Source organism: Gekko japonicus, unplaced genomic scaffold (genome assembly GCF_001447785.1).
Source record: "Gekko japonicus isolate JY-2015 unplaced genomic scaffold, Gekko_japonicus_V1.1 scaffold400, whole genome shotgun sequence".
Taxonomy (NCBI): Eukaryota; Metazoa; Chordata; class Lepidosauria; order Squamata; family Gekkonidae; genus Gekko; species Gekko japonicus.
The window spans coordinates 656723-681236 of record NW_015165246.1 but is presented as its reverse complement, the minus strand read 5'-3'; the positions used below and the strand labels follow the sequence as shown (position 1 = coordinate 681236).

The 24514-nt window shown below is 44.3% G+C and overlaps 1 protein-coding gene across 1 annotated transcript in view; it reads right to left on the bottom strand.

Annotated features, from left to right (window-relative positions):
* Positions 1-24514, bottom strand: part of LDAH (lipid droplet associated hydrolase) — a 149484-nt gene that overhangs the window by 10371 nt on the left and 114599 nt on the right. Inside the window, exon 6 of the mRNA XM_015410077.1 lies at positions 95-177. Coding sequence (XP_015265563.1) covers positions 95-177 — 83 coding nt within the window. The remainder of the gene's footprint in view (positions 1-94; positions 178-24514) is intronic.

The following is a 24514-nucleotide window of genomic DNA, read 5'->3' as shown; positions in this document are numbered from 1 at the left end:
AATTTTGGAAAAAGCAAAGCTCTTTGAAAAGCATAAACAACAACTGCTGGCAACTGTCTAGCCAATGAAAACAATGCAAAGAGTAAAGGATTACCTTCTTTAAGTGCTTTTTAATGGTACTGCTGTCTCTCTCCACAACCTTCCTCATCTCTTGACTTGCCAAGTACATGACATTTGCTGCAAAAGAGGCAAACACAAGCTCAGTCATGGAATCCCAAGCACAGTTTCGGTAGACACGGAGCTGCAGTTTTTAAATTAAGCTGAGCTTGAACCATTGAGGTTTGATTGTTCTCAAATAACAGATTGGAGATTGAGAATATCACTACTCAACAACAGCACGTGCCCCTTGGTACCTCAACAGGGTTGCCAGGTCCCTTGGATCAGCCAGAGGGGGATGGGGGTACACTTACGAGGAGCTGGGAGGAACACCAGAAATTAATGCGATGTGCCCACGTGACCCAGAAAGGACGTAGACATGTTGGGGGGGGGAACACTCTGGTTTTTGGGCAAAACTCTATGGTAGAATTAGCTTCTACCATAGAGTTTTGCCCAAAACCTAGAGTGCCACCCCCTGATGTGTTTATGTCACTTCCAGGTCACATAGGCACATTGGGTTAATTTCCAAGCATTCCTCCTTTTTTTGGGGGGGGGGGTAATTCTACCCCATCAGCTAGCTGATCAGTGGCGGAGGCTGAAAGCAGGAGTCCCCCATCTCCACCAGGGGTCTGGTATCCCTATACCTCAACCTGTTAAGGGCCTAGTTCCTATGCTCACCATATGGCAGAAAAGCATTAACGCTTTATGTGCTGCCTGTACACCTACTAAGTTATTACATGACTGCTTTAAATAATCCTCCTTCCTGCCTGAGAAGGAGGGGAAGACCATGTAAAAACATGTGGGTGTAGACTTTATAACACTTATTGCTGCAGAGACGTACAGTGTTATGCTGTAGCATGCCTTCTCACCATGCCAATGTAGTATTCTGGAGTAGTACTGTTTACAGTCAGCAAATGCAGGAAGCACAAAGTCTGTCGATTAGGCCGCAAACCAAATCTAGTGAAACAGTAAATCACCGTGTACAATTAAACAATATTTGTTGGCTTTTATATGCAATGTTGAGAATTCAGTTATTAACAATAACGCTACAGTATGTGATATAAAGCTTAGCAGTACATACAAAGTAATACAGTACTAGTTACAGACAAACGACGGAGTTCTAGTACACTATCCGTTTGCGTGTCCTTCATCAGGTTTGGCATTCTGTACTTATTTCTTCATTAGAATGAAGTGCTGCAAGCCATATTTCAAAATGCTAATTCTTATACGATTTTTGATGTGCGCTACCGCACTTAGATTCTGGTGACTGGGGAGCTCCTATAGCAAGCTCTAATGTGACTGGGTCTACAGCATATAATAATTGGCTAAGTGATTTACTGTTTCACTGGCTATTACACACCGTGGTCCTGTTTGTCGCAAACCAAATCCAGCAAAGAAATTCAGAAATCCTTTTCTCATAATCCCATAAATAAACTTTTGAGGTTACTTTTTGAGATTGAGGGAGATGCTGTGGTTCCGTGGCAAAGCACATGCATGTCCAGGTTCAATCTTTGGCATGTCCATTTAGAAAAAGAACTCAGGAAGTGGGTATTGAGAAATTCTGGGTTGTTGTTGGTTGTTCCATGCTTGATACCATGGAAAGCTGGAGCCTGTCAAAGTAGACAACCCTCAGCTAGTGAGATCAATACTTTGACTTGGTATAGGGCAGCTTCACATGTTGACCATTATGACAAAGTTTATTTTGCTGCCTCTTGGAAACATGAAGAGCTGCCATTTTCCTATCTCCACAGCAAATGAAGAGGAGGACAGCCCCTTGGGCACTTCAACAGTTCAAACGGCAAAGGCTGGCCAAGAGACCCCTAGTGTCTCTGGTCAGGAGCTTTATAACAGACATCGCTGTCAGCTCTCTGATCACACAACTTATAAAGCACGTCATGAGGGGCCCTGGAATTCACTTACAAAGGCCTCAGTTATGCTGCACCAGTTACTTCCCACCACCACGTTTAAAAACCACTGAGAGGACCCATCTGCAAGCCTATCTTTGAACAGCAAAGGCCTGCAGCTACCTGGATTTTCTGTGGGCCTCATAATTACAGTACTCCTTTCTCCTATCCATCAAGGCTCAAAAGACCAGTGGCACCATAAAGACGAACAACATTTATTTCTGTATGAGCTTTCGTGAGTCATAGTTCACTTCTTTAGATATGTGAAAGGAAATTATAATGGGAATTCTTAAGGGGAAGATCACAAGGGTGTGGGGAGAGGAGTTCGGGCAGAGAGGTTTGGTGTGAATTCCATCATGGATTCGTGAACATGAACACTCTTCGCAAGAAGGGTTGCTAACTCTGGGTTTGGGAATACCTGGAGATTTGAGGGTGAAGCCAGAGGAGGGTGGGGTTTAGGGAGGAAATGGTCCTTGGTAGGGCATGATGCCATACCGTCCACCTTCCAAACACCTTCCAAACAGCCATTTTCCCCCAGGACAAGTGGGATAAATGTTTTAAATAAATAGATATGTGCAGAAATAGAATAAAGAAAAAGAAAAAAAGTCCATGGGATGAGAGGAAAGCTCTTCAATCTAAATGCATAAATGGCAAGCAGCAAAAAAGGTATAGAGTCCACTGTAAGTCCATGCAAAAAGTCTAAGAGGATCCACAGAATGTAGAGTAGAAGTTGTACATTTATTCAAGTACAGCCACATTGATAAAGAGGTTTCCAGATTTCTTATTTTCCTCTTTTCTAAATATTCTTCTTCAGATCAAAGCATTAATCTATAACCAAAACAAACTTTTGGTCACAAAAGGAACTTGCTACAAAATAAAATGCCTAAATCCCCCATTACAAGTCAACCTCTTATACACCGTCAGTTTCTATAACTGTTACACTTGCTACTGCTTACTTCCTGCCCAGGCACCACATATCAATCTCCCATTCATTGGGCAAATTTATTTGAATAAATTTGCAACTTCTACTCTACATTCACATCACGAGTCCAGTCTTTCTTCTGTGGATCCTCTTGGACTTTTTGCATGGACTTATATACAGCGGACTCTATACCTTTTGAGCTGTTTGCCATTTATTATTTATGCATTTAAATTGAAGATCTTTCCTCTCACACTTAATTGGGTCGTCCCATGGATGTTTTTTCTTTTTCTGTATTCCACATGGAAGATGGCAACCCTATTTGCAAGTGCCACAAGACTTTCTGCGCAGTTTTCCACTTCATGCCTCCTGGGCGGGGAATGGTGAAAGATGTGTCAAATAAAATAAATGAAATAATATTGTATTGTGAAATCCAGTTTATGGGATATGTTATATTGTTTTTATTATACTGTTTAATTGTGCAATCCAGTTTTATACTGATACTTACTGCATTGTTTTTTGTCTTTTAATTTTTTTTATTTTCTAATCTACAAAACTACAGGGTCAGGGTAATGGAAGAACCTAAAATAAGGAGTAACAAGAATCCATAATACAGAAATATAAGGTTGTTGATACATCTCTGTTATCTTAGTAGTGAAACATGAAGATTACTAATGCAAAAGTGTCAAGCAAGCAATCACAATCTTTTTAACTAAGGTGTAAATATCATAGAATTAAAGTTATGCATTAAAAATAAACAACAGGCTATCAGAGTTAATATGTTTTGCAATTTCCTTCCTTCTTATCAAAGTCCAAATTAGCTTTTAGATGGTTTAGTGGCAAAAGCACCTAGTTCTGCTTCAGGATCAAAAAGTTTTGCCAGACTTTTCAAGATGGTATCACAGCCTTCCCCATCGTTCTCTTCTTCTTCTTCTGTGTCTTTGTTCTCCTCCACTTTCTCAGGTCCCTCTTCCACTTTCTGTTGTTGTTTCAGGAACATCCGCTTTATTTCTTTCTTGCTGAAATTTCTTTGAATTCCTTTTGCAACGTATCCAGCTTGATGTTAAAGTTGGTCATCTGATCCAGTAGAGGGCACAAAGCTACAGCAGTCAGTTTGGGAAAGTCTGTGGTTACTTCCGGTCTGGTAGCCAGCGATGCTGTGCTGGCAGTTCGTATTATAAGTTTTGCTTTCAACGCCATTTTTTCTGCTCACTGCGTCATTGTTTACACAAGAGGAAAGTTTAAAAGTTCTCCGTAAATCTGGAATTTATCATTTTCTTGCTGGTCCACCACACACTTCATCATAATCTGCTTTCTTCAAGCTGCCCTTTCAGCCTCCTGCTTTAAACTCAGTCATTTCAGGATCGGGCATTCCCCTCCCCCTTCCGCTTGTTTGGGGCAGCTTTACTAGTAGCGATTTATCGATGGTTTGCTGGATCATGGCTTCACTCACATTTGTACTTGTGTTCGCTTGGCATGTAGAGATGATCGTTTCTCGGCATCCTTGTGCACTCTGTCCGGTGTGCACCTCTTAGTGTCATGCTGGCTCCGTGCCACGGGGGCCTATCGGGGCAAAAAGGTGCTTCAATCCTTTGGCTTCCACCTTGGGAGAGGCACCTCTCGCGCCCCAGGCTGAGACCCCCCCTACAAGGGGTCAGGGGGGGTACAAGATCAACTCGGACCCCCCCATCGGCACGTTTGCGGGGCGCTCACATCAGAGCTGTGATGGAGCACACCCACCTGCAAGTCGCCGAAACCGGAAGTCTTCACTTACTGCATTGTTTTTTATAACTGTAATTTGTCTTGAGTTTCAGTAAGGAAGTTGGATTAAAAAAATGAATATTCTTAAGAACAGTAACCTGGGAGTAAGCCCCACTGAGTGAGATTTATGTCTGAGTAAACATGTACAGGACTGTACTGCAAAATCAATTATTTTCTTAAGTAAGACATCCTGCTTTCTGATAGAAGTGAAATGGTTGACCATTACATCTATCTAGCATTCCACAAATGTATGCCTGAAAGTCAACATGCCATTGCAGTCTTGGGACACTTTAGACTTCTGTTGGATTTCTCGACTTGCTACCTCCATGTTGTGCTTTACCTTTGTTAGCAACATTTACTGGCATAATGACAGTTTTGGGCTACCGGCATGGTTAAAAGCAACACATTTCCCCAAGAGGCACAGAAAAAGGAAAGAGCAATCAGACAGATCCTCAGTGTTGACCCTGCATATTATATTCAACAAATTCTTGTAATGCTCTGAGGAAATGGAAGCGAATGACACAGAGTGGGGAGAGGTGACGGCAACGGGAGGAAGATCCGGATGCCAGAAGGTCAACTCTCCATGTAGACTCAGAGTTAGCAGAGGCCCAATCAAAACCCAAACAATCAGGCTGTTTGGAATGAAGGCGGACACTGAATGATCAAGTTTAACAAGTAGGGATGCCAGCCTCCTGATGGGGCCTCCTGGGGATTTCTCAGAATTACAGCTCATCTGTAACAGTGCCCCTGGAGAAAATGGATGCTTTGGAGGGTGGACTCTATGGCATCCCCCTCCCCCAGAGGGGCCTGTCCCACTCAGGTTCAATCCCCAAATCTCAAGGAGTTTCCCAACCTACCCCCATCCCCTGCTGGGGAAACAGGGGGGAACTGGCATGTACCAAAAAAATCTCACAGGTGAGAGGAATTCAGTGGCTTTCCTATCTCTTGTCACAAGTCTTGCTTTTAATCAGAATAACTGCTACTTTACCTCACACCACGATCTTCAGGACTGATTGCTCACAAAACAATTACCTTGACACCAGGGGTCATTTCGTAGAAAAAGAGCTAGGGGGACTCATTAGCATAACTCACTAGCATATGCCACACACCCTGACATCACCGGAAGTGTGTCCTCCCCACAGCCGGCGGCGACCTCCAGTGGGCACCAGCAGGGAGCTCCAGGCCCCGCCCTCCCGCACCTCACCCGGGGGGATGGCGTCCCCCCGCGTCCCCCCCCAAATGACCCCTGCTTGACACCAACCCCATCTTACCTGAGGTTCCTCCCCAAATACAAGAAGGCCTCCTTAACTTCCTTTAATCTGTTTCATGGAGGTGAAATGCAGCCCATTCACAAGTTGCAGTTCTTCGCTCACGGCCTCTACAGCACTCTAATTTGCCTCTGAGGTATGGTTCAACTTACTGTATTTGTTTGTAGAGCAATAGGATTGTTATCTGCATCCTGCTATAAGAGAGTCAATTCTTTTTTTAAAAAATTATTTTGTATATTCACTTTTCTTTCTGAAAAATTAGTGCCAGTGCGGGTGGCTACTCTGCACTCATGGCTGCCAATAAAAAGCTATTCCCCAAGCAGGCAGTGTGTGTGTGTGTGCTAGTCAAAAAGGTGATCCTTCCCCCTGGGGAGCATTTTAACACCGCTTTCCACAAAGGAAAGAGGGTTTTGATGGCGGTCGCGAAGAAAGAGAGAATTGGCCCTCTCGGTGGTGCTTCTGCTTCAAGACATTTTCATGACCCATAAAACACACAGTACTGATACACAAAGATATGTTCAGCTGCCTGATGTAGATTATCCTGGGCAATGCTTGGTTGTCATGGTTCATGCTAAGGAAAATAGAGTACGACTCCTGCAACACTGCATCTTTTCCTATGAAGACTGCTTCTGCTTTAGTGTTGAACCCTGGCCGACAAGTCCTTGGATGCTTTTCAGTTATGCCAGATGAAGAATTTGGTCCAACGTACTGTGTCTGTGTAGATGCTTACGCTTCTACACCAAAGAAAGTTGCTTTCCTTTGTTCCTTTGGTGCAAGTTCCACCGACTTCTATGGGTCTAGTTTGATGAAGTGAGCCTCTGACTGATGAAAGCTTATGCTAAAATAAGTTAAGTTTTTAAGGAGCTGCTGGATTCCTGTTCTGTTCTGCTGCTACAAACAAACTCAGCAATCTATCTGGAATTATCTGCTTTAGGGCCGATCTAGATGTGACATTTTTTACGCAAGTTCCCGATGGGGACTGGCAGCTGTACTGCAGCTGTGAGTTTCCACTGGGAACTCTGTATGAAAGTGCTGCAGGGGCCTGATTCAGATCAGGGCTGCGTTGAGGAGTGGCTCCTACACACCCTTTCGTGTCATTTCCCAGAGCTGAAATGGCCTGGGGAGGCATTATTTGCCCCATCCAGGTGGATGCACGTACTCTGAATGCTTGCATGTGCAGCCTCCCACCAAGGCAAATAACTTCCCCTGGTGCTGCTTCAGGCCAGGAAAACAGTGCAGGATGGAAGGCAGGAGCCCCTCCTCCCCCATGCCAAAGTCCTGACCACAACTGGGTCCCTACGGGCGCTGCTTAACAGGGTTCCCATGGGGAACTTGCAGCCGGTATATGGCTGCAAATTCCTGTGGCAACCATGTGACAACGTTATGTTTAGTTTGACCCTTAGTCTAATGTTCTTCTCACCAGTGTCTCCTTGGTATTTCCTTCCGTGGAGAGATCTGATCTGCGACAACTAATCCAGGTTTCCCCCTTCCCTCAATGCTGCAGGACAGGATTGCAGCAGAGGTGAGAATTGCCCCTCTTGCCCATATTTAAGGAAAGGAGTATTGTTTCAAAGGACTTTCTTTTGATTTTATCACCATTACGTGGCTATGGACTAAGGCTGCAGGTTTTTTTTGATGGAGTAACGCCTTTTATGGTTTTATTGTTTTTAAGGTTTGCCTGCCACAGCATGTTTTCATAAACCACGTTAGGGAATGACAATCCATAAATATTTTAAATAAATAAAACGATCATACCTGTTGGGTATTTCCTATCACTCTACCATGCACACAGCAGTGGGGGGGGGGTCATTAATTATCATCATCATCATTATTAGGTTTTTAGACCACACTTTTCTCTGCCAGGAGTCTCAAAGTGGCTTACAATTGTCCTTCCCTTCCCTCTCCCCACAACAGGCACCTTGTGAGGCAGGCGGGGCTGAGGGAGTCCTGAGGGGACTGTAAGCGGTCTGAGGTCACCCAGGCTTCAATCAGAGTTGGAGATGAAATACACAAAATGGAGGCATCCTGTGTTCCCTTTCACGTGTTAGCCTTAGGGCTGCCAAATCCCCCGGGGGGCGGATATCCCCCCGCTTTGGAGGCCCGGTTTCTGCCCCTGCAGAATCGGGCTTCGAGGGAAACCCCACCCCTGCGTGCACGTCACTTCCCTGTGACGTCATGACGCCGGGCACGCTGGGGGCGGGGCACAGCCATTTGAGGGGAAAACATAGAGTTTTCCCCTCAAATGGCTGTGCCCCGCCCCCAGCGTGTCCGGCGTCATGACGTCACAGGGAAGTGACGTGCACGCGGCACACCGGGAGCAAACCCAAAGTCCCCCGCCGGCAGGTAAGTCCGGACTTGGCAACCCTAGTTAGCCTTGATTCTGGACTAAGTTCCCAACCTCAGACTTCTTAATTCATGAAAGGTGGTGACAGGCCCCCCCCCCAAATAGTCTTGATCCCAGAGAAACATTGTGAGGATTAATTTGTTAATGATTTAAAAAAATACCTTGCAGTGCTTCAATGCAAAGAGCAGTGTAACTTAGCTGGGATTCCCAACAACAATCTTTAACATAACAGTTTATCAGTCCGCAGGCTAGGTGATTCAACAACTTGACAAGGCCATTTTAAATGGATAAGGGCCTGTGAAGACCACAAATTCCCAGTCATTATAATACACCGCATAGGAGGAAGTAATGAAAGCCTAGTAAGCTGAAGGCATTTGCTCCCGGGTCAGGCCTAGAGCACTTAGCTGCAGAGAAAATTCCACCCCATGATCTTACCACTGACCTCTCTGACTGACCTGGAAGAAGAGATGCCCATCTCACTTTCTCTCTCTCTCTCCTTCTCCCCACCCGCCTCTTTTTTCTCAGATTAAGGCGATTAAGCATTGGTGTCAGTTGAGTCCCATGCCTTTGCTAAACAGAGACAGCTAACTGTGCCAAAATGTGCTTGATTTATTCCTGATGGCATAACATGGACGGGGCTCAAAATCAAGGACCCGAGAGAAGAAAAGAGAGCCTTATATCACTGGTAGCTCTTTAACCTGAACTGTCAGGGCCAAAGCTTAATATCCCCATCAGTTAAATTAATAGTTTTTCTCTCCCCCCGCCCCCCACCAACAAAGTGTAATGACTGAAATCCATCAAACTTTTTCAGACTCTGCAGCCATTTGACACCAATTCAATTAACCACCGATTGTCACACAAAAATACCTGCTCAGACAACACTGAAGTTCAAAAATGTTTGTGCGGCCAGGCTACACAATAAGGGAAGCATGCAAGCATGCAAATTAACAAAAAAACCAAACAAAAAATGACCTGTGCTTTGAAGCAAGAACAGCCTAGTTGTATAGGAAAGCGTCAGCAGTCCAGTTGTCTGTTGGTATATCTCTAACGGGTAGGGTTGCCAGCTCTGGATTGGGAAATACCTGGAGATTTGGGCTGTGGAGCCTGGGGAGAGGGGGGGGGGCTTAAACAGGGTATAATGTAGGCTTGCCAATCTCCAGGTGGTGACTGGAGATCTGCTATTACAACTGATCTCCAGGCAACAGAGATCAGTTCACCTGGAGAAAATGGCCACTTTGGAAGGTAGACTCTGTACATTATATTCCATTCAAGTCTCTCCCCTCCCCAAACCCCACCCTCCCCAGCCTCCACCCCCAAATCTCCAGGTATCTCCCAAACCAGAGGTGGCAACTCTAGTACAATGCCATAGGGTCCACTCTCCAAAGCAGCCATTTCCTCCAGGGGAACTGATCTTGATTGCCTGGAGATCAAATATAATAGCAGGAGACCTCCAGGTACCACCTGAAGGTTGGCAACCATACTAAGGGGGATTTGCAGGAGTAAAGGGAAAGAATACTATGGCTTCCACATGGTTTATCTGCTCAAGTTCAATGCTTTTTGGGAAGCAGATTTCCCCCCTGCTTCCCTACAGCATCATGTTTTCGGGATGCCAGCCTCCAGGTGGGGCCTGGGGATCCCCTGGAATTACACCTAATCTCCAGGCTACAGAGATCAGTCCCCCTGGAGAAGATGAGTGCTTTGGAGGGTGGACTCTGTATGGCACTGTACCCCACTGAGGTCCCCTTGTCCTCCCCAGGCTCCATCCCCAAGTCTCCGGGGGTTTCCCAACCTGGATCTGGCAACCCTACTCCCCTCATCCCCTGCCGGTGGCCAGGGTGGACCTGGCTACCTTAGTGGGTTTCCCTGGCTTTTCTCCAGTCTTTCTCGAACCTGCTTTGCTAGGAAGTTTTGGGAAAGATCACAGTAAAGCCAAGGGTGGGAAACATTTTTTTTAAAATAAAAAGTTCTCTAGTGGTGGTGGTGGTGGGGTAGGAATGGCTGCCGCAGAGATAGGGTCAGGGGGAAATGGCTGCCATGTGGGCTGGAAAAATCCAAATTTTCCTGTCCACACAAACAGCCACCCAGGCTTTACTATGTTTTCCTCCAAAAACTTCAGAGCAAAGCAGGTTAGAGAATAAGAGAAAAGTACCACAGTGCTGTGGGGAGTGGATGCTGGAGGGGAAAAAAAATCTGCTTTTGCAAAACATTGAACTCAGGGCAGATAATCTGTGCAAAAATGGCCTAGACGTAGTAGGTCTTCTGAATTCTCAACTTTAATTAAAAAAATAAGTCTCTATCCCCTTACCTGGCAGAGATTTAAGGAAAAAGGCACATATGTACAACCAAAGGGACTTTTTTCTTTAATGAAAGTTGGGAACTCAGAGGACTTGCTACACCTACAGCTGCAACAGCATGTCAAAACAATGATATTCCAGTGCCATTTAAAGAGGAAACTGCAAAAGCCCTGGTGGCCTGGGGGAGGGGGGTCGCCAGGGTGCTGGAGCACAGAAACGGTGAGGGGATTTGCCACATGGGAGCCACATTGCTGCTGTGCTTAATCTACAGCTCCACCAGCAAAGGGGAGACCACAAAATCCTGGAGGACATCCCTAAAGGACTCGGGAATAGAGCCTAAGTAGCAGCAGTGGAGCCATGCCAGATAAAGGCAAAGTTCCTGCCTCCCACTTCCCACTGTAGCCTTCTATACCTCCTGAAACGGTGCTTCGGCGAATTAGTGGATCCCTGGGAACATGTGGGTCTACAGGGGAAGGGTGGAATTGGTGAAAATTGCCGTTCACCCCATTGCAGGTGGTGCCAAATGCACAGTCAATAAAATCTTGATAAGCTTTGCTGAGCAAAAGCCCCACCTGGTCCCACCACTCTCTAAAACCACTTGGCAGGTGCCAGGGAAGGTGTCATCGGGCACCACGTTGGGGATCGCTCACCTGCAAGTCCAGTATTTTCACTGACTATTAGGAGGAAACGGGGGGGGGGGGAACCACTGCACATTGAAATGCCTAGTACTCTATCAGCTTTTTCCCGGACAGTTAGTGAAAATACTGGCCTGTCCCCAGGTCAGTACCGGATACTTGGCAGCCTTAACCACAACCACCCTGCGTGGTGGGTCCAAGGTCATGCAGCTCTGTGGCAGAATGGGAATTCGAATCAGAACCTCTCAGATCTTAGTTGGACTCTCTAACCACGAAGCCCCTTTGGCTGTTGGTGGAATTGCTGTTAAACTGATGCAGTGGTGCCTTAGCATCAAGTTCTAGTTTTGTTTTCTAAAGTCATGTTCTTATTCGGATATATCCCCCCCCCAAAGAAATGAATTTCAGCTTCATAATCTCTGTAGAACTCTCATTTTTTTTAAAAAAAATTAAAGAACTTTAAAACTTGATAGTTTTCAATTTTCATGCATCCAGCAATTTAATCTACCAGCTTAACCCGACTGTCTAACCCGTGGATATATCAGCCATTGCTCACATGTTCCTCAGAACCCTTCAGGTTTTCGCCTGATTCCTGCAATGACCAAATGCCACTTGGCTTGCAGCAGAGAAAACTGTATTAGCAGAGAAGCGAACTGAAAACCCTCACTGGAAACTGAACCATCATAATGTGTTGCTTGTGGTTATGCACACTGTAACTTAAAATATGTGTCAACTGACAAACAAACAAACAAAAATTCCAAACAAATGTGGTCAACACATGCCAAACCAGTTTAGGAAGGAACATAGCAGAGTTCAGCATGACAAACTTAACTCAAGTTAAATTTAGAGGAGGGCATGAGCCCCAAGTTAAGCCAAACTAAAGACTGCTTGATACCACAGCCTTAGCTCTTGTTCCACATACTGTGCCGCTATGTAGGAAGCAGCGTGGGGAAAGCAAGAAAGCAAGCAAAAATTGTATCTAATTGCTAAGCCAAGCATCTGGGGTCCTCTGTGACATAAAACATAGATAGAAAGTGATGTCACAGCACTGGAACAATACAGAAGTTCCAAGTAAAATTGTTTTCCACTTAGTTAGCCAAGCATTTGAGGAAATTAAAAAAAAGAAAGAAAAACCAGACATTTCTTTTCCAACAAAAATGATCACGAGGATTACCCCAGCCTTCCGCCTTTGAGAATATACCCTCGCAGATGGTGTTTTACACACATTTGACAGCTCCCTCTTACAGATGAAGGACATACGAGAAACTCAATGGGTTACCCAAAATCAACAGAACGCACAGTTCCCTTTGTACAAGTATGGTCTTTTTGAGTTTATGAGACTTCTCTTTCCAATCCAGTACAAATGGCGTCCCCTGGCAGTCACAAATATATATTTGGAACACTGTTCTTTTATTAGATTTGGATGTTTGAAATCAGTTCAGTCTTGTTTGTTTATTTATAACATTTCTATTCCTGCCCTTCCAAAAAGTGCAGGGTGGCTGACAACAGAAATTAAAACAGACAATCTGTACAATCCTAAGAATTATTTTAAAAAACATCAAAATTTCACTGCATGATTATATAACTCAAAAGTTAAGAACAGTCACTTCCTCCAGCTTCTGCTCAACCACAAATGGTCTCAGAGTCCAACCAACAAAAAAACCCTCTGAAAAGTTAAAATTTACAGCCTTTTCTACAAGCTAAAAGGCTGGGGTAATATAGCCTCAGGGAGGCTGTTTCAATGCAATGGGGTGGTCACATAAAAAGCCAGAAATTCGTGGTGACAAGCTGGTCATAAAGGGATTGCTAGGCGGGCCTTAGTGTACACACAGGCCAGTACTAGGAGGGACAATTCTCTTTCCATCCCATCTTGTTCTTGTTGCTTAAAGAGTATATTATTATGCACAGAGTTGACTACGATAGATGTAAAAGTGTCGGTCAACGAGAGGAAGCCAAAATGAGGATTCAGCCAGGTGATAAGGGAGGAGATGGCATCATTCTCATGGGAAAAAAATTCACCACTTTCTATAAAGAAAATATCAGACACACAATGTAGGTTCTCTTTTAATAACCTTTGAACCATTTTAGAGTTCAAAGGTAAAGAGGAGGTCTGAAAACACTAGCCAGAAACAAGTGGCTCCTTCTTAGCTTACTGTTTTTTTGTCCCAAAGGTCTTGAATAGATTGAGGTCCAACACTCTTATAGGCAATCACCACAGCTAAATACTTAGCGACTGCTAAGGCAGTTTTCTGATCCTCATCTACAAAGAAAAACTCCGGAGGATGGTGGAAGACAGGAGGGCCTAGCGTGATGTGGTCCATTGGGTCACGAAGAGTCAGACTCAACTGTGCGAGTGAACAACAATAAATTACCTTTCTTTCAAATTAGACCAAATTTCACACTCCAATAAAATATATTCTAAGGACTCAAGCTAACCAGATCCATGTTTACAAACTCTGTCTGAATACACTATGCCTAAGAAATGGCCTTCCAGTATGGTGGAGGGGTATGAATTTAACCAAGTGAGCATCAATGCTATAATGAGGGATTATTAGGTCTCTTAAATAGCTTGAAATAGCATAAGAGAAGCGAACTCCAAAGAATGTTGGAGAGGATAAATGCCATACCTTCAACAAGGTGCTAGTTCTATCCAAATTCAGTACTGAGGGCTTTATTTGTTTTATGATGACCATATCTTTGTCATCAAATCCTAACCACTGCCAGGGGTCATTTGGGGGGGGACGCGGGGGGACGCCATCCCCCCGGGTGAGGTGCGGGAGGGCGGGGCCTGGAGCTCCCTGCTGGTGCCCGCTGGAGGTCACCGCCGGCTGTGGGGAGGACACACTTCCGGTGATGTCAGGGTGTGTGGCATATGCTAATGAGTTATGCTAATGAGTCCCCCTAGCTCTTTTTCTACGAAATGACCCCTGACCACTGCAGTCTATTCTTAATGATCACCTTCCAGTTTAATTAGGAACAGAAGTTCTGTACACATCTTCCTTGCTTTCTGTGGCAAATTGTTGCCTGAATTGTGTAGCTTGCTTTTTTGGGTTGGGTTAGATGGCCTCTACCAAAAAGCTAAGGTACAGTTTCAAAACAGTCTGTGGCAGAGCCCTCTTGGGACTGTAGATGGGGGATTATCTCTTGGAGTACTCAAACTTTTTTTTTTTTTTTTTTAAAAAACCCTACAGCCACTTTCCGCATTAGCATCCCAAGAAGGTTAGGTTAGAATCCTTCTCCTTTTTTTTTTAAATCCCCGGAGGGATATTTTTTTATTTTGCAAATACTACAAAAACTACAAAGAAATATTAGGGAGGGGACTACAACTAAGGATAAAGGAAAGCAAACCACACTAAACCAAAACCCCAAGAGGAGGAGATCTTTTAACTGTTAATAAAAATGTTAGTACAATTAGTTTTAGTATCACAATATAATTGTAGAGTTCTTGCTTATAATGATTCGCTAGTTATATGTTATTTTGTTAGTTGTTATGAGAGAAGTCTCTGATCATCTTCTTATTCTTCATTTCAAAAGGCCATTTTCCAAGTCTTTCTGCCTTTACTTCGGCTTTCTGTCTCTAAAATCGTATACCACTCTGGCAGGTCCAGCATCCTTTTCTGTCGCAGAATCCTTTTCCGTTCCTGAGGTAGCAGAGTCACTAGACTTCGTTTCTTCCTCTTTGGACGCTTCGTCTGTCCCCAGCTGATGTCTCAAAAATTCTTTAGCTTTAAAAGTGGAGTCTATCTTCTCTCTTCTATCGTTGATCTTAAAGATGGCACCCTCCGAAACCGCCCACCTGTACGATAACCCATTAGTTTGAAGAAAAGAAATTAAGTCCTTATAATTTTTCCTCATCTCACCAAGCACCCTCTTCAAGTCTTGCCAATCTCTTTCAGGAACCCCCTGAAACCTGAGAATCATGTTAGCTTTTTCCATCTGTAGCTGCAAAACTCGATTCTCTTGGCAATTCTGCTTCGTTTCCACATCTCCCAACCTTTTCTTCAACTTCTTGCTTGTGGTGTCTATCTCTTTAATTTTCTCGTTCGCCTGCTCCACTTTTTTCTCTGTTTCATTCAGCTGAAGCTGCTGTGCTGCAAAGTTTTTATTCATCACGGTCAATTGCTGGTTAATACCATCAAGTTGCTGCATCACCGGCTTGAGCATATCCGCCAGGAGTTTGAGGACATCTGCTCCCTCTTCTGGTCTCGGACTCTGACTGCCTGGCTTTGTTTTAAACTTTCTCTGCTGGGCCACCATCTTTCCCGTTTTGTTTACAGTTTCTGCTGCTTCCACACAACTCGGAAAACTCGCCAAACAACTTCACGATTCAGATAAGTCTCTCAAAACACTTTCGGTTTACTTCCTCCCCTCTCCCCCTTTGTGTCCATTAGCCGCTCAATCGCACAAGAAGCGTCCCTCTTTGCAATCACTGTTTTCAACCCCGAGGGGGGGGGGAAATCGCTTTTCAAACTACTCCATTTTATTCAGAATCCACGTTCATTGTCAGTCAGTTTCTCTGACCATGCTCAGTTTTACGCCATTCCGCTCAATCTCCGGCACCTGTCCCGGTCAGTCCAGCTTATGTCCAAAGGCCACTCAGCGATTGGACCATCAGGGCGGAGGGGAGCCTCAATTCTCCGGCATTACGCCATTGAAGAGGCTACCCCTCAAAAGCCTCCTGGCCTGAAGCCTATCACAAAGGCTCCTCAGGGGTGTCACTTGAGGTGGCACCCCTCCAGGCCGCTAGTCTGGGAACCGCCCTTCCCTGTTGTAGAAAGAGCGTCCGCCATCGCTGTTCCATAGACCGGAAGTCCTGAATCCTTCTCCTTGACATGTTAACTAACATTCCACGGGCAAGTAGCTTTTATTGTGGGAGAGTATTAAATCATATGAGTCTCACACTAGCATTTAGAAATGATACAGTTGCGGGAGACCTGTACCCAATATTTATTCTGAATGCGTAGACTGGGTTTAAAGTTATGCTCCACTGGAGTAAATTAGTGGAAAAAATGAAAGATTCATCAGAATCATTCATCTGAATTTTTTTTTTTAATTTTAACCAACGGTTTGCCTTTACTATTCCCATGGGAACGGAATATTATAGGCTTCTCTGTACTCTCTAACTTGCCAGGCTAAGGACTGATTCTCACTACTGTTTTTTACATAGCTGAAGGCAGCACAAGCTATTATTATGTATTTATTGAAAACAATAGTTAGCTGCCTTTGTCACTAGCGGAGCTCCAGGCGGCTTGCAATATAAACCAAACATTATAAAAACAAAATAAAACAACAATGATAAAACCTATAAAAGTCACAGATTAAAAATTCCAATTAGGACGCCAATAATAAAGCCTATATCAATCAAAAGGCAATCCTTAATAAACCTTGTCTTCAGCTGCCTCCCGAAGATCGACAATGAGGGGACCAGGCGCACCTCCCTAGGGACGTTGTTCCATCATAGTGGGGCTTCTACTGAAAAGGCTGTCTCTCGTGTACCAACCAAATGAGCATCTTTCATTGGTGGGACAGTCAGGGGGGCATCTCTCCATGACCTTAATTCCCAGGTAGCAATATATGGGAAAAGACGGTCCGTCAGATACCCCAGTGCCAAGCCAAGGTGGCGTTTTCTATGGATGCTACTGTACTGGTGTTGTGATGGCTTCCAGTTTCTATTTACTAGGCACGTATTTTGAAGATATTTCAGAAGACAATACATCACAACATGAACATGCATTCTGAAGATTGTAACACTACTGGGGGGTGGAATTGTATGACTGAGTTTGCCATATTAAAAACACTTGTGTGAGTCAGCTTAAAGTTAGACCACATTTAGCGTCCAGTGGCACCTTTAAGACCAACAAAAATTTATTCAAGGTATGAGCTTTCCTGTGCATGCACAAATACATTAGACCAGTTGTCTATCTCCACAGGTCTGACCAATCATTACCATTGTAAGCCCCCGATCCTCTCCTCATTGGAGACACCACAATTGGATCCCCAGTCTCCTCTAAGTTGTTTGGAAGGGCATCCCCTTTGAAAGCCTCAGTGCAATGGGGATCCCTGGGATAAGTTTCAGAGAACGCATCTGTTCTGCCATGTCCAGAGCACATTCCAGCACGGAGGCAGGGTGTCACTGGAATGCATAAAGCATTTACATCCCCCAGCTCCAAGGCATGGCTAATACAATCATATCCCTTGCTCCAAGGGATACTTCATCGAGGCAATGTGAACCATTTCCAGCTATAGACAGCTGGGCAACCCTTAGGTATCGCTGATCCAATCCAGCCATTGGTAAATGCAGCCTAACACCCAACCCACCCAGGATGAGCCATCAAGAGGACATTCAAACCCATCATCCACACCTGGTCTGTTATCAATATGCTAAAACTGTACAACAATTGCCCCACCTTGGAATGTCAGGTATTTCCTTCCTAATCTTCCTGACAGGTTTTGACAGAAGTTACCTTCAACCTGGTCAGTCAAATTCAAACAACCATATCTTGGACCAATCCCAACCCTGGGAAAGTGGGGTCTCGTGCCTAGCTAGAGGATCCTTCCCCATAAAAAGGCCATCCTAAGTTGATGGAAAGTGTGCCAGGTTCTCCCACTACCTAGAGACTCCTGCAATTGCTTTGCAGGCTCCCCCTTTCCTCCCCAATACTCTGCCACCTTGGACTTCTGCTGCACAGACTCCCCAAGATCCTCAAGCCTCTCACAGACCTTGGATCCAGTAGTTATCACCCTTCTGAAAACTCTTCCCTCCCTATCCTTGACTCTTCCCCTGTCCCTCACCCCATTTTCGATTTTCTTTTGGTGTGTGCGTATCTGTGCTGAGTGCCTGGGGTATCAGTTCTCAGGTGCTTAGAGTAGGTTCCTTATATTTTAATTTTATTTACAATAAAGTTATTTGTGTGTGCTTACAACTACTTTCTCTTTCCTCTTAATTTTATTTTGGGGGATCATTTCCAAGATTCTGGGATACAACACAGACTATAAGATATTGCATTATCCCTTTCTGGAACCCCTTTCATAGCTAATTCCCCTTCTCTAGATCCAGTGCAATTCATTCAGAGATGGTCTCAGTGGTCCTGGATTCCCCGTCAAAACGTGAGGATGGGGTCCCAAAATCATTCAGGTGGGGGGAGAGTTACCAGCTGGTGGCCCCTGACTGCCCTACAGTAGATAGGTCTGCCTCTTTATGCTGCCTGTCTCAGGACACATAGAAGGTCAGTGGAAGGGTGGTGGTGGCTGGGACATCTGGTTTCAAAGATGTGTGGGCTCCCAGCATGCCCTGCTAGCATAAGACCCAGGGACACTGCCCTGTATGCCCTGTGGCTAAGACCACCCCTGAGATCATCCCTATCCTCAAACTGTTCTGGGATAAATGCTTATGAGTTGAGATGTTTCTTCTTAGGCAAGTAGTCCTTTCAAGTCCCACAGGTCTAGTTAATACCAAGACACATATAACATTCCCCCTCACCACCAAAGGCTCAAACGTCATGTACATTGCTTTGAGGCTGAATTATTAGTCTGATCTGAGGTGCTGCATCAGAATTTAGAAAGCACTCAGAGATATGGTCATTTGTGCCTCCTTCATTATGGCTTATAGGAAGTTAAGCCTTCATGATCCACTTAAGACTTCACAGAACCCCAGTCCAACCTCATGGTAGGGTTGCCAGCCCTGGGTTGGGAAATTCTTGGAGATCTTGGGGGCGGTGGTGGAGCCTGGGGAGGGGAGAGAGACCTCAGTGGGATATAATTAGGGTTGCCAGGTCCCCTTGTTATGCTGCCGGCAGGGGGATTTGGGGGGCATGTGGGTGTCTACTTTGTGTGATAACAAAGGTATACCACACTGCAAAACAACTGTGTGCTATATTTCCCACAACATATTCAGAAAGGAGACTTCATAAAAGTGTAATATATCTATTATATGCCGTCAATATGCCCATACAATCCAGCATAGGAAAATACAGAGGCCAAAGAGTAAATACACGGAATTATATATAGAAAGTCCAGCACTTTCCCCAGTTAATTATTCAGAGTTTCAGACCTCTGGTCCTTCCTCAGGAACAAAGAACCACTGCTGAGAATCCCTTTTTAGTGGGAATGCTTTTCTATATTTCCAGTGTTGGGCAAGGTCTCACTAGCTCCAACCAGCACCCTTATAGGTTACTACAATGTTACAGGACCAAAACATGCCTCCTGTGAGGTGGGCTGTGTGGAAAACTCCAAGGGAGGCATGTTTTGGTCCTGTAACATTGTAGTAACCTATAAGGGTGCTGGTTAGAGCTAGTGAGACCTTGCCCAACATTAGAAATATAGAAAAGCATTACCTTGTAAGGAATTGAAAAGCAATTCTCAGCAGCGGTTCTTTGTTCCTGAGGAAGGACCAGAGGTCTGAAACACTGAAAAATTACCTGGGAAAAGTGCTGGACTTTCTAGATATAATTCTGTATATTTACTCTTTGGCCTCTGTATTTTCCTATGATGGATTGTATGGGCATATTGACTTCATATAATAGATATATTACACTTTTATGAAGTCTCCTTTCTGAATATGTTGCGGGAAATATAGCCCACAGTTGTTTTGCTAGGTTTTTTGTCACTTTTTACTGTGTGCTGTACCTTTGTTATCACACAAAGTAGACAGCAAAACAAGCAGAAATCTAAACTGACCTGTTATTAAGATGAGAGAGAGGAAGCTAGGAAGCAATTCTAGATTGAATCAATTTCTGCAGAAATGGAGAACAAGGAATTGATGGAACCCGTCTTCCCCTCAGACTCATCCATCTTGGCAGCTGGCTGCCTTAGTTAGCTACTGAGGCTTAGTTCAGACCCTAAAATTAATTCAGGCACATAAAAGCCTTCAAAATACAGTTAAATACTCACAAACATTATTTAGAGACAGTAGCTAGTGGTTCTACAAAGAGGTTAATTACCCTATATGTATGCAAGATGTGAAACTAGTTTATTTTAGCACATACTTATTTCAGGATTTGCTTTCTTCTGAGCAGTCATCTTATGAGTTCAGGAGACAGAGTTGTGGAAAACTGGAGTCTACAAATCCAGGATGGGCCCAGGTTGTTTTTGCTGCTCCAAGTGGATGCACTGCACAATCACAGGGCCTTGGAACCTTTTCAAGTAGCACACAACTTTCAGGTCACATACTGCCTCACTTCACCTCTAATATTACTGCCCAAGCACCTGCTTATGGTGCTTGGTGAGGTTGAGCCAGTCCAGCTTAAATGACCCTACTTGACAGAAGAGTTATCATGAATGGGTGTTTCTCAATATTTCCTTCAGTTCACCTCCTCTCTCCCCTCTTCCAGACTCTTAACACCACATGGCATGAGTCACTGCAAATGAGTTCTCCTCCAAATGACAACCTCAGGAAGGATGTTAGAAGCCCCCAAATTGCGCTTCGTATTTCTTGGAAGTTATGAACAGTTTCATTATCAAAGCATTCAAGCTTCATGAGTAATATTTATGATGGAAATAAAACTGAGAGCTTTTAATATTTTTGTAAAAAAACCAACAACCCATAATTACAGAAACCAAACCAAAACAGCATTTTTTTTTTCACACAGAGCATCCGCAGGGAAATCAAAACTCTTATAAGCAGTAAAATGACCTTGTTAAACTTTTATCCTTCTTTCTTTCTCTTTCATTCAGAAACAGGGTAAATTATAAAGCAGGGTCACTTCGACAAAGGACTAGGCCTGTCAACATAATAAATCATTTAAAAGCCATTTGTTTCTCTTCACCCAGTTTTTAAGAGCATCCCACTCCCCAATAGGGGAAAACTTCATCTCGAAAAAGGAAAACAAAGCAGATGCAGAGTTCTTTCATACCATGCTTAAGTGCTGTCTAGGGGAAGGTAAGTTGTCTGACAGCATTAAGCAAAAGTTCTGGTTAAGCATTGTGCAGAAAAATAAACAGTAGCAGAGGAAATGGGAACATAGCAAAGGCCGTTATTCTGTGGCCTCTTTTCCTGGAAGGCAGGTGATAAAATATAATGTGTTTCTGCAAGGAAGGAAAATGTATATTATGAAATATCATCTCTTACGTCAAACAATGCCTGTGCAATAAGCACAAAGCATGGGAGCTGTGGAATGACAGGACCATGGATTTATGTCTTCTCTCTAGCTGGACATCTAACAAAAGGTCCAATGATGCAGGCAACCTAACCTGGACATTGCTTTTGGGGGGAGCGTCTCTTAAAACCCAGAAATGAGAGGACCCGGAAATTGACAACATTGGTTCACTCTTCCCAGAGCTGTCTGTGCTTGAAATATGCAAGCACCTCTTCACGTCACTAAAGCAGCATGTTGAAAGAGGGGTGGAATGGTCTCGTACAGAACAGGCTACGTGATGACAGAATCATATAATTGCCTAGATTACAGTTCAACTTATATTTTTACACTACTGCCCCACTGAATTTGAGTCGCTTTGTGAGCTGGGCCCAGAGCAGGCACGACTTGCAAGGGGGCTTTGTGGTGGTGCTCCACACTGGTGCGCCTATGCGGTGATTGACAAGAGAAAATATACTTTACAGTAGGCATTGACAATCCGGGCGTAAGCAAAAGCATAACTGCACAAGTCTTTCTCTCTTCTTTTCCCTTGTCCAGAAGACCTCCAACATTTCCCCCCTCCTGCTTTTTCTTTAAATAACAGTCTTCCATCTGACATTCCAATAAACGACCCATCTTTTACTCTTTGGTAATATACAATTCTATTTATGCTTGCAGCCTAACTTTTAACACTTGCTGTGTTGTTCAGTCGCACAGTCGAGTCCGACTCTTTGCGACCCCATGGACCACATCACACCAGGCCCTCCTGTTTTCCGCCATCCTCTGGAGTTTGTTCAATTTCATGTTCATTGCATCGATAACACTGTCTTACCCTTGAAGCTGACCCAGGAATTACAGCTGGTACAAAATGCGGTGGCGTGCCTACTGACGTTGACGCCTGTGTGGGCCCACATTCGGCATGTGCTCTGTCAGCTGCATTGGTTGCTGGTTGAGTACCAGATTAGCTTCAAGGTGTTGGTAATTACCTTTAAAACCTTATTAAAGCCTAAAGCTTGGGACCAACATACCGAAGGGACCGCCTCTTCCCATATATGCCTCGGAGAGCGCTACGCTCTGAGAGTCAACATCTCCTGGTGATCCCTGGTCCCCACCTGGTGGAACATGCTCCCTATTGAGATCAGGGCCCTGCGGATCTTATGCAATTCCGCAGGGCCTGCAAGATGGAGCTGTTCCGCTAGGCCTTTGGCTGAGGCAGCGGGCGTCCACATAGGGCCCCCCCCCCCAGGTTGCAATCTCCCACCTACTGATAACCGGCCATACTCAATTACATCAATGGGCCAGATTCTCCCTACGGCAAGCATGATTACTGATTTTATATGTCTTAATGTGTTTTAAATGTTGTTGTATTTATTAAATTGTTGTAACCCGCCCTGAGCCCGTTTACGGGATGGGCAGGATATGAAAGCGAAAAATAAAAATAAATCCATTAATTAAAATCTCATCCTTTGCCTCCCCCTTCTTCTTTTACCTTCAATCTTTCCCAGCACCAGGGTCTTCTCCAATGAGTGCTCCCTTCTCATTTGAGATTCAGCTTCAGTATCTGGCCTTCCAGGGAACAGTCAGGGTTGATTTCCTTTAGGACTGACTGATTTGATCTCCTTGCAGTCCAAGGGACTCTCAAGAGTCTTCTCCGGCACCATAATTCAAAAGAATATATTCTTCGGCACTCAGCCTTCCTTACAGCCCAACTCTCGCAGCCATACATGACTACTGGGAATACCATTGCTTTGACCATATGGACTTTTGTTGGCAGGGTAATGTCCCTACTTTTTATTATGCTGCCTAGGGTTGCCATAGCTTTCTTCCTAAGGAGCAGGTATCTTTTAATTTCATGGCTACAGTCACCGTCTGCCGTGGTCTTGGATCCCAGGAACGTGAAATCTGTCACTGCTTCCATGACTTCCCCTTCTATTTGGCAAGGAGTGATGGTGTCGGATACCATGATCTTAGTGGGGGTTTTTTATGTTGAGTTTCAAGCCAACTTTTGCGCTCTCCTCCTTCACCATTAGCAAGAGACTCTTTAGGTCCTCTTCACTTTCTGCCATTAGAGTGGTATCGTCTGCATATCTGAGGTTGTTGATGTTTTCCCAGGCAATCTTGTGCTCAGTTCACATGGCAGGCTGCAAAGCATCTGGAAAAGGTACAGTAAGGCCTGCCCATTCATCTTTCCGCTCAGTGGGGTGGGTGTCAGTGCCATATATCATTCACATTTGAGTGTTTCTCTCCCCCCCCCCCCAATTCAGTCCATATCAAGTCGGCTTTTATGGATCCTCAGATGCTTCTCTTCTTTCCATTTTGGAAAAAAAAATGACTAAAATTGTGGAACAACAAGTTTTGATTCTTGCCCAAAGTTAAGTCTCATGCCATGCTCTTATTTCTATGATAGGCAAAGTCAGGTCGCCACTCATCCCTACCTTGTAGCAAATCAAGAGGAGCTTTTGGACTCAGCCATCCTCCTAACCCCAGGTTTCAAGAAGAAGAAAAACCAGACGCTCACACAACCTTTCTGAGTCCTCCACCCTCCGTCCAAGAGAAACTGTGCGGTGGCTTTCAGCCAGATGGTGCAGAGTAAGAGTAGAAAGGCCCCCATCTTATTTTTTTTTGCTCATTATTGGCCCATCTTGGTGCCAGATCTCTTTTATACTCACTGTTATGCTTTCTCAGTATGAAGCAGGAGGAAGACTGTTATTTCCACTACATTCTTTATAACGATTTCAAATGCTGTTTCCCAAGATAAGATTTTTTTCTCTCTCTCAGTCCCTTCCACTATTTCCAAGTATCATAAAATGAACTGTCTCCATTACTCCCCTGGTCAATAAACAGGTTAAACAAACAAGGAAATTCCTTAAGAGAAGCCACAGATCCTAGATTGCAAAGGACTGACTGCATACAGGCTATTCAGAAAAAAGGAGGTTTTTTTTTTTTTTTGCTTTCTGTGCTTATCTATATCTTTGCTGTCATCCAGACGTTAACCTCTGACCTACAAGCCTGCCTCTTTAAAAAAGACTTGCAGTGTTTACCCATTATGTAATGTCTGTGCTTTTGTGGAAATTTTACAGAAACAAATGGAGGAAGTTTGCCAGTCAAGCTAGTGGACAATAAATCCTGTGCTATATAGATACAGACCCGTCTGCCCTCATCTTAAAACTGCTACTTATGTGCTCACTGGAAACTATTTTTCAGACTATAAATTCTTAAAATTGAC